Raw genomic sequence first — 10,084 nt, forward strand, 5'->3', positions numbered from 1 at the left:
CATATTTTCACTGCCAAAATGAGAACCAAACATACAAAACTAGTCATTATCCAGGGAAAAGAAAAACAGAGAAAATACATTATAATGTGAAAATTTTATTGTTTTAACAATACTTTTCATTCATGTACAAAATATAATCATGACATTGCAATTTACTTTTCAAGTTTGAACAATTATATCACGTTGATACAACATACATATTTCTGGATAAACCTCTAGAATGCTACAGAAATAATGAATTTATAACTTATTTTAAATCAATATAGTGTTTGACTGCTTTTAATCATTATTTCAATGAATAAAAAAATATTTTGATCCACCAAAACTGTGCACTGGTCACAGGTGCAAGAAAAAGTGGGTGGGGGAAATAAAGACAAATTTATAATTTTAGGGGAAGCAACAAAAGCACAGATGATACAAAGACAAGTTTTTTTAAGTTGTTTTGAACACTTTTTATTAAAGGGGTGGTGTTATGAATTTTTTAGGCACATGGTGCCATTTAGTAGCACAATCAAGTAACTATGTTACCCTCAGTTATTATAAAAAATGCTGTATATATCAAATATAATTTACAAGAAATTTGACTTTGCAACTGATGCCTTGAAATTGGCCTCTGTTTCTTTAAGAAGCTCCTGCTCTTTCCTGAATGGTTGCCATGGGAGATTCAAGGTTTCCTCAAACATGCATGAAAGTAACAAAGCAGGTTTGCTTTTACAATAGAATAATACTATACATTATAAAAATCTCAAAAAAGTTACATAATTCCTGGAATATTTCACTTTCCCTGTGGTAAACATTCAAGTGTGTCGCAGAAATTTAGGGTGCAAGGAGAGATTTTACACACGTTTTAGAATGCAAACACACAAGAATCTCAGATTCTGTTTGCGGTGTTGGTTATTGCGGCTTTGAAGCGAGGACGCAGAAATATTCCCACTCCCGCTCTATTTCAGTGTCAACAGAAGTGACGCCCATTTCATCCAGGAACCTGCGATGAAAACGCTCATAGATTAGATGTACATATATATTATTTCCCAAAACTGTGTAACTAAACACCTAAATGTAAAACACAGACATCAGAATGTGTTTGCTGAAGAACAGAGAATTACCGCTTCTGAATCTTGACCAGCATGTCTTCAGCCGCTTGTGGGTCTTTTCTCTTGTAAGAATTGTACATGGACCAACTGCTAATAAAACCCACCAATGTCCTGATAGAGATCATGGATTTGCACTTAAAACTCTCAATCCTGTTGGATCAACATAAGAGGGAGAAAACGTGCGTTTAAAAAAAGAGTCATGTTAACTACAATTCTAAAAGCATCCAGTTTAGCTTTAATTTGTGTAATAACCATTTTTATAACATCAGATCAACTACAAAAGATTACCTTTCCTTGTCTGGAAAGGGTATGGCAGAGTACAAGTCTTCCAGTTTACTCTCTGACGCAGCGACTGGGTTGCTTGTGTATGGCCGCAGCAACTCCTTCACCTGCATAATGTCAACAGTGGTCAGTCTAGATCAGTGGTTCTTAACCTGGGTTCGATCGAACCCCAGGGGTTCGGTGAGTCGGTCTCAGGGGTTCGGCGGAGCCTCTGCCGCGGAGGTAAAGACACACTTGTGTAAAGTCGTGATGACACCCCGCTTTGCCATCAGTTGCTGCAGAGGATCACGTTACATTGCTTAGCCAATCAGAGCTGCGAAGGAGCACCGACTGAAGGAGTTCCACTCTTTTTACCAAATTCTATAGCTCTGTCTTATTATTTCTCAATATCAATTCTGCATTTGACACAGTTAATCATAACATACTGATGGAAAGGTTGTCACTCATGAGATATTCCTCCAAAGTTGTTTTGTAATCTAATTGGAGATGTGGCCAGGTCACAGCCTCAATGGAGCGATGAAGCTACAGACAGGTGTTAAACTACAACTCTACTTCCTGGTCTGGAACCTGACTTTTACTTATTTGGAGGATGATCAATTAACTGAAGTTTTCATGACCAAAAGACGCCCAATCTGTAAGGTGAAAAAGTTGTGGACTTTGATTGTTAACTAATCTAAAGAAGACATGTTCTCACCATTTGCAAAAGACGAGAGGTCAGCAGCTAAATCAGACGCCAGTTTTAAACAGAAAGGCTCCATCATCAAAAGACTAACTAAGGTTGGAAGTCTAAGTCTTTTGATGAAAGACATTCAAAAAAACAAAGACATTTGCAATTGTTTTGTTTTTTCATCCTGGAAATGTCCTAAAAATGAGTCAAATGGAAAATTCAGTGGCTGCTTTTAGTCAGAGCAAAATCTGCAAATAAGAGGAAGTCTTTAATGTAAGCATTTTATTTGCCACCACTGGAAAATATTCTGTTTTATAAGATACACGTCAACATTTGTTGCAGATTCAAGCCAGAAGTTAATAATTAATTCACTCACTGTAATTTGATGGTCTACAAAGACAAGGCAGATCCTTCTGATGAGATTTAAAATTTAACTTCGACCATAAAAGTCACGTCTTTAAGCCAACACCTACCTCCTGGTATATGTGGTTTAGCTTCTCTCCGCAGTCCTTATAGTTTAGTCTGATGTTACAGTCCGTGAAGCCCAGCAGAGCCATGCAGCCCCGCGGCTTCAGGACCCGATCGGCCTCAAGCAGAAACCTGGTCGGGTCGAACCAATGTGCTGCCGAAGCTGCTGTCAATAAATCTACAGTACCGTCCTCAAAAGGAAGCTCTTCTGCTGTCCCCTTACTGCAAATGTACCACAGAGAGACAAGTACAGCTAGTGACCATCACATTTCCAGACAATCTGGCTTTAAGGAGAGAAAAAAAGTAAAAATATGTCACATCATCCAGTTAACTCACTCAATTCCTCCAACATAAACATTCTGCTTCGAAACCTGTTACTCAAGAAATTAAGAATAAATCTGTCACAATAAGCTATTAATCAGTCACATTAAGCTTGATCATTTCCATTCTGAAGGGAAAATTTGTTTACAGACACTGTATAATCCATTGTGTGTATATTGTGTTTGGTTGTTGTGTTTTCTTTTGGATATTTAAAATGTTTTCCAGTTCCAGGAGTGTTCTGCACAAAATTATAGCTTTGAGGGGGCAAACTTGTGTTATTCTGTCTTTTTTTTAATATATTACTTGAAAAGTGTCTCAAAACAACATTATTTATCGCAATAATTTCTGAGACAATTAGTAACTTAAAAGTTGTTAATGTGACTGGTCACCTTGTAAATGTAGTTTGAGTCCCATCATGTAATGGATGCTGTGATATATCGCTTTGTTAATTGTGTTTTTGTGACAAACTGCATTGTAGTTGTCACCTTATAAAGGAAGAACTTTAGTTTATAAACATTTTCTTCAAAATGTCAGTAAAAGATAGAGCAGCAAAGCACTAATGTGTCATGGTATAGAAGCTTTGTATAGAAGCTCATTCTTTTAACTTGCGTTGTTTCGCATGCGAAAAGACTTTCATAATTTGCCGGTGAACGTTTACACCTGCAGCGGACCTCTGCGTACCGGTATGTGATGTTAGCGTATCCCGGCACGGCCCGGGCCTCCTCCAGCTGGAAGTCGCTGATGTCAATGCCAACCACTTCTTTGAAATGTGCCGCAATTAGTCGAGTGTGCTGACCTGTTCCACATCCCAGGTCTACAGCAAGCACATGCGGCTGTCCCTTCTGGGGATGAAAAGGGGTGATAAGTCCTTTATTAAAGAGAGAAAGGATTATGCCAGACAGGCCATACCTTTTTGTCCAAGTACTGAATGATAACATCCTTCAGCCCAGATGGAGGCGTAAACCGATACTGTTGGTAGATGGAAGCGTGTTCCTTCCCTTCAAAAAGTCGGTATGCCATTGAGAAGTTTCACTTGCTTTTCTTATCTCTTGCTTGTTGCAACTAGCTTGATCTCTCCTGCAGAGCAGTCTCTGCCTTTGGGAGCAAAGTTCGTCTTTTGTCTCTTTCAATCCCTTGTTTCTCTTTGCTTCCCCTCTCTGCTAATCTTGTTACTGTGTAACATATTTATTTTCAAATCTCCTGCCAGGCACGTGTGTGTGTGTGTGGTCTTCGGTCTTGCAGGAATGAAACCTCCCAGACATCCTACAATTCAAATAAAACAGATGAGAGCAGTGAGAATTTAAAGATGATCAGATGAAGATTTGAACTTTTTAAACAAAGTTAATAAAAGTGGTCTGATTAAGCCTCTTACTGAAAGCTGCCTGAGTAGAAGGTCCTGTTAGCTCAGCTGCAGAGCTGTTGACTGGGCCTCCAGCTTAACCCTTTCCTTTCATTGCATATTTCTACACATTACATCAGATTAACTACATTATGTGAAAAATTACACAAACTAATGAAATAATGCAAGTAAAATAGAATCAAGTTTATTTTCTCGTCTGTAAAAATAAATGTGCCAAGTTTTTCTAAAACGGTTTGCGTTAATAACACAATCCATTTGTCTTTACACGCAAGACTGCCAATGTTATAGTTTGCTAAATTATTGAATAACAACAAAGACAGTTGAACACTGCAGGTTCAGTAATTCACGAATGCCCCGATAGAAGGGTGATTTGAGAATCCATGGGACAAAAAATTAATAGTATGAGAAACAAAAAAGAAATAAGACATGCAGAAGACAGGTAGAACACAGACCTGCCTTGAAGAACCTCTTCTTGTTTAGCAGTAGTTAGCGTTCAACTTAATGGTGCATTACTGGCCCCTTCTGCTCCAGAGAACAAATTACAGTCAAAATACGTCTTCAACCTGTTTTTACCCGCTCGTCCTTGTTGCATATCTCTATGAAACGGTCACTGAATGAGTCGCAGTCCGACACTGAGACGAAAAGGAACAAACAATCTGAAACATGTTCTCTCAAATAAGCCAGAACACACACGGGGATTTATTACGTATTTATTATTTATTACCGTGAGCGGCAGATCAACGCTCCCGTACAAATGTCAAAGTATCGCCTTTAATCGACATCCCAACTTGTGTGCAGCATAAACGGTGAGATTTACAAAGGCAGTACGGGAAAAAGCTCCAGCAACAACTTACCCTCAATGTTTGGCTGCGACCGATGTGAGGAAAAGGAAGTAACGTGGACACAAGTGTATACAAAACAGGACCTTCAAAATAAAGCAAAAATAAATCAATGTGTAGTTTATATTTTGGAAAATATAAATAGGATGTTCAACAATTCCTCTGAATATCTTTTATTTTCAAACAGCATGTTTGATGTCAACTTCCCACAGGTTTCTAATGGATTGGATCTGGGGATCTCGCTGACCACTTCATAATACCATGAAGCTGATAACAATCTGACATGTTATACAATCAGCAACGTTTTAATTTTTTGATTTAACTCAATCACAGATTTTTTTTAAAAAACTTTTCTACATCTCTGAGGTCTAAATCCTGACACGTATTAAGGATTGCGTGACTGTGGATGTGCTTATAAAACGGTGTGAAGCTTGAATTATTCAGAGCAATGCTTAGAGTGAATAAGGATCTGATGTACTGCTTTCCTTGCTGCATCAAGTAATAAAACTCAGGAGAGACATTTCCAAAACCTCACGATTGCACCTGGAGAAGACAAGTGCTTTGTTGTTGACTTATCATTCAGAAACCACTTACTGGACTCTCTGTCTGACCCAGCTGACAAGAAGTTCCAGTAATTTCCATATCAGATCTCTCAGCAAGACATGACAGAAGACTGAAGTGCAAATCCAATGACAAAAAAACATGCAGAAAACAGGATGGTACAGATAAACCAAAGACCAGCTTCAGGAAGATCTGATAAAGAACCTCTTCTTCTTGTTCCAATGTCCTATAGCTCCCCACTACATTCAGCCATTCATGGTGGCAACCTACTGATTGTAGCCAGAGCTGCCCTGAGGCAGTCTGACAGAAGTGAGGTTGCCATACACTCTTCCCATCGGCCGCCTGAATACCACCAGCAGGCAAGGAAGTGACACGTCTTGCCTATGAACACAATAACTGAGATGGATGGAGCAGGGGAACCGACTGTACGGCAGCCTTGATTCTGTCAGCCAGCCTCAGGGTGGGGTTTCCACAATCCGTGTGCATTATTGGGTGAGTGACTTCATGTAGTATGAAAAGCTTAGGAGTCCTATGGACAAAATAAAGCGCGGCACCAGTGTAGGCCATTTTAACCGATCAGTTTGACAGGCCTACTTACTCTTTAGAAAGCAAATAAGTGTTTACTTTCATTTCAGCGCAATAGGTCATAAAAACTGCAGCAAAAGCAAACACGATTAGGTCAGCCATGTTTTGTTTCTTACTATTGTTAAGATTGTTGTTTTGTTTGACCATTCGCTACAAGAAAAACTATTTTTTAAGTTCTGCACGATGGGCCTTAGAGGAAGCAAAGTGTGCTTAATTGCACCTGAGGGATAATAATAATGACCTATTGACCATTTCCAAATGAGGCAGCGAGCATAATGCTATCCCAAGGGTTCTCATTAAGTTTTAAAATATCAAAGGAATTAACTTAGGCATACATTTCTCCTCTGCTTAAAGTGTGTATCAGCCTTGTACACTGAGGCATTGAATCCCAAAAGTTGTGATTTACTGTCTTTGTTTACTTGTTTGATCACCTAGAGAGATTTTCCACAGCACAGAGCTGAGAGACATGAAAAAAATCAGTAGTCATTTGACATCATTCACTACAACAGGGTCAATATGATTCACATATCCTGAACGTTTTCATACTTTGTCACGGTACAACCAGGGATTGCTATTTTGTATTTGAATTTGATGTGATGGACCATCAGAAAGTAGTGTCGAATTTTGAAGTGGACAGAAGTGGTTCAGATTTGTACAAATGAAAATCTGAAAAGTGTGAAAAGTGACTGCGAAACTGGCAATATGGTTATCGAGGAGAAACAAAAAGAACGGTCATCAAACAGATGATGCTTGCGTTTTATATCAGAGACTGATAATCGCTCGAATTCGTGTGGAGTTTGAGTTTTTTAAGTTGACAAAGAATATTGATGGGTTTGTATGCAAGTGGGGCATTAATGATGTTTTGTGTACATTGGATGAGGCATCCTTAGTTTTTTCCTTTTTTTGAGTTAGGGTTAGGGTAGGGTTATATATATATATATATATATATATATATATATATATATATATATATATATATAATTACTGTACAGTAAGTACAGTAATTGTACTTACTGTGCTTAAGTACAATTTTCGTGTATTTGTACTTTACTTAAGTAGATTTAATAATGGATACTTTCTACTTTTACTCCACTACATTTTACAGTAAGTATCTATACTTTCTACTTCACTATATTTCTACAAAAGTGTCGCGTTACTCGTTACATCCAAGTCGCGTTGCTCTTTTTTTCCGTTAAAATGTGAAGTTCAGGGACTTCAGGTGGCGCCGTAAAATCCAAGCAATAACGTGACTTAGTGTCCGTTGTCACCCATCGGCTCCACCTTTACTCGCACGCGGAGCCCCAAGACATGCGCAGTGGTTTCCTCTGAGCGTCAGTAATATAAAAGCGCTGCATAAATCATAAGATATGGCGACATGTAAAATCAGCAGCGCTTCGCTTTCACAGACGGTGGGACTTCGTCCAATTTTTAACATCACTTGGAAGGAAAGCTTAAAGAAAGGTAAGCTCCGTGGACGTGATGCTAGCAAAGCTAGCTGTATTGACTGAAACACATGTTGCATCTGCGATGAAAAAAAGTTGTCACTCATGCGCTGAATTATTGTATGGAGGTGTTGACTGAGGTGTTGCATATATGGGACAACGCTGTGACCAAAGTGCAATATAGTAATATGACATTCATGGACGATCCGATTCTTCTGGACGGATCTTGACTAAAGTCCTATAGTGCTGAAGCCTCACTGAGAGCTTTGTTCTTGTAATGCTCTGCCTACACTGCAGTAGCTATTTTATTTCATTAAAATATCTTTATATTTAATTGGCGAATAAATAAAACAAGAACGTAGGAACACAGAGCATGCTCATTGCTCTTTGTTTTCGTCACCTGTCATGGTGGCAGACGTTGCAGCAGGAGGGAGGATGAGAACAGTCGGTGCTCCTCCTGCTTGGTTACTTCTTGCTTATTGGGCCTTGGACAGTGTTCATAGTTGAGCGTTGTTAATTGCTATGTCTAATGGTGCAGACAATTATTATTTCTGACATTGGCAATATGGGCAACCGCGCAGGGTGTTATTTTTTTAGGGGTGGCAGGAGACCTCTGTGTATTGTGGCACAGAGATGAAAGCAAAACAGAATGAAGAAGAGTTTGAATTGTCACTGGTTACATTTATTTCAGCTTTAAGTGTTTAATATCTAGGTGTTTTTATGGGAAAGTGAATCTTTCAGATCAATTTGAGAAGCAATTTTGATAGGTGCACTTAATGTTATTGTCATGTAGCACGGGCTGCTGGTTTTGATTTGGTCTTGGGTTCAGTGGTCCAGACTACAACTCTGCTACGAGGCTCCTTGGTTCCATGTCCTCCTCTGCCAGTTGGATTTCTTTCAAAATAAATGTGTGGCAAAAAAAGTGAAGTTCATGCTATGGTAGGACAGGAGACAAGATGTTTCCATCCCTGAAATTATGATGCATAGAATCACATATCTAAGTCTAAACCAGTGTTTCTCAACCTTTTTTGGGCCAGCGCCCCCCCTAGCCTTTATCCAGGTCCCTCACCGCCCCCCACCAAAGAATTTGTAGGCTACTTTGCACTGACCATTATTTTATCATTAATATTACTATCACTGTTGTAGATGTTTTGATTTTTATGCTTGTTTCTGTATTTATCATCAAAAATAATTTCCCAGAGAACAAAAAAGTCATGGGAATAGAAATTATTTTCACAGGCGTCTACGAAAAATGCAATGAACATTCAAGTCAAAATCAGTAGGCCTAACAGCAACCAATCAGAGTGGAAAAAATATTCTTATTTTGTGCCATTTTCTAGTTGTTAAATCTTGCACAAAATGACCAGATAAAAGATGTTTAACATGCCAGTTTAAACTTTGAACTATTTGCAAAACGACTGAGCTCTGCAACATTAAAACATGGATAGAACTGTAACTACATTAATCATAGCTCTTCTTCTCTTCAGTGTTTGTCAGTTTCTGGTGGTGCAGCTCTGTGCAGCCTTTAGGAGAATGGGACATCAGAGTATCATCCATAAAATTTCACCCAGATGGCATTTATTGTGCAAACCAGAGCTTTCAGTGGAAAAACAAAAGTTCCAGGTCCTTTTAATGCCTGCAGGTTTGAGTCCCTGTCGGCAGTGCCAGACGTGTCCCCCTGCTTGAGCCAGTACATGTCAAGGCCCGTCTCAAGTTTGCTAGAGAGCATTTGGATGATCCAGAAGATGACTGGGAGAATATCATATGGTCAGATGAAGCCAAAATAGAACTTTTTGGTCAAAACTCTACTCGTCGTGTTTGGAGGAGAATGAATGCTGAGTTGCATCCAAAGAACACCAGGCCTACTGTGAAGCATGGGGGTGGAAACATCATGCTTTAGGGCTGTTTTTCTGCTAAGGGACCAGGACGACTGATCCGTGTAAAGGAAAGAATGAATGGGGCCATGTATCGTCACATTTTGAGTGAAAACCTCCTTCCAACAGCAAGGGCATTGAAGGTGAAACGTGGCTGGGTCTTTCAGCAGGACGATGATCCCAAACACACCACCCGGCTAACGAAGGAGTGGCTTCGTAAGAAGCATTTCAAGGTCTTGGAGTGGCCTAGCTAGTCTCCAAATGTCAACCCCATAGAAAATCTTTGGAGGGAGTTGAAAGTCTGTGTTGCCCAGCGACAGCCCCAGAACATCACAGCTCTAGAGAAGATCTGCATGGAGGAATGGGCCAGAATACCACCAACAGTGTGTGAAAACCTTGTGAAGACTTACAGAAAACGTTTGAACTCTGTCATTACCAACAAAGGGTATATAACAAAGTATTGAGATGAACTTTTCTTATTGACCAAATACTTATTTTCCACCATATTTTGCAAATAAATTCTTTAAAAATCAGACAATGTTATTTTCTGGATTTTTTTTCTCCTTTTGTCTCTCATAGTTGAGGTACATC

At 39.2% G+C, this 10,084-nt stretch overlaps 1 protein-coding gene across 4 annotated transcripts; it reads right to left on the reverse strand.

Moving 5' to 3' along the window:
• Positions 1-75: 75 nt before the first annotated feature.
• On the reverse strand, positions 76-5,114 carry LOC103460220 (putative methyltransferase DDB_G0268948). 4 transcript variants are annotated; one of them, XM_008402344.3, is made up of 8 exons: positions 5,047-5,077; positions 4,645-4,714; positions 3,742-4,095; positions 3,514-3,674; positions 2,517-2,733; positions 1,383-1,483; positions 1,107-1,244; positions 76-985 (listed from the first exon to the last, which is right to left on the reverse strand). In XM_008402344.3, exons 3-8 carry the CDS (start codon positions 3,850-3,852, stop codon positions 895-897), a joined length of 819 nt encoding a protein of 272 aa, XP_008400566.1. In that variant the 5' UTR covers positions 3,853-4,095; positions 4,645-4,714; positions 5,047-5,077; the 3' UTR covers positions 76-894. The 4 variants fall into 4 exon arrangements, with proteins under 4 accessions (XP_008400566.1, XP_008400573.1, XP_008400544.1 ...); XM_008402351.3 differs by lacking the exon at positions 4,645-4,714 and having other exon boundaries at positions 5,047-5,114; XM_008402322.3 differs by having other exon boundaries at positions 3,742-4,824; positions 4,917-5,088.
• Between the last annotated feature and the right edge of the window lie 4,970 nt (positions 5,115-10,084).

The sequence above is a fragment of the Poecilia reticulata genome, chromosome 2 (assembly GCF_904066995.2).
Source record: "Poecilia reticulata chromosome 2, P_reticulata-male-v2, whole genome shotgun sequence".
NCBI lineage: Eukaryota > Metazoa > Chordata > Actinopteri > Cyprinodontiformes > Poeciliidae > Poecilia > Poecilia reticulata.

Coding starts and splice junctions, on each gene's coding strand:
- LOC103460220 (XM_008402351.3), bottom strand. CDS start 3,852: ATGGCATACCGACTTTTTGAAGGGAAGGAACACGCTTCCATCTACCAA. Junction 3,675..3,741: donor TTCAGTACTTGGACAAAAAG/GTATGGCCTGTC, acceptor TTTCATCCCCAG/AAGGGACAGCCGCATGTGCT. Junction 1,484..2,516: donor TAAACCACATATACCAGGAG/GTAGGTGTTGGC, acceptor GACATTATGCAG/GTGAAGGAGTTGCTGCGGCC.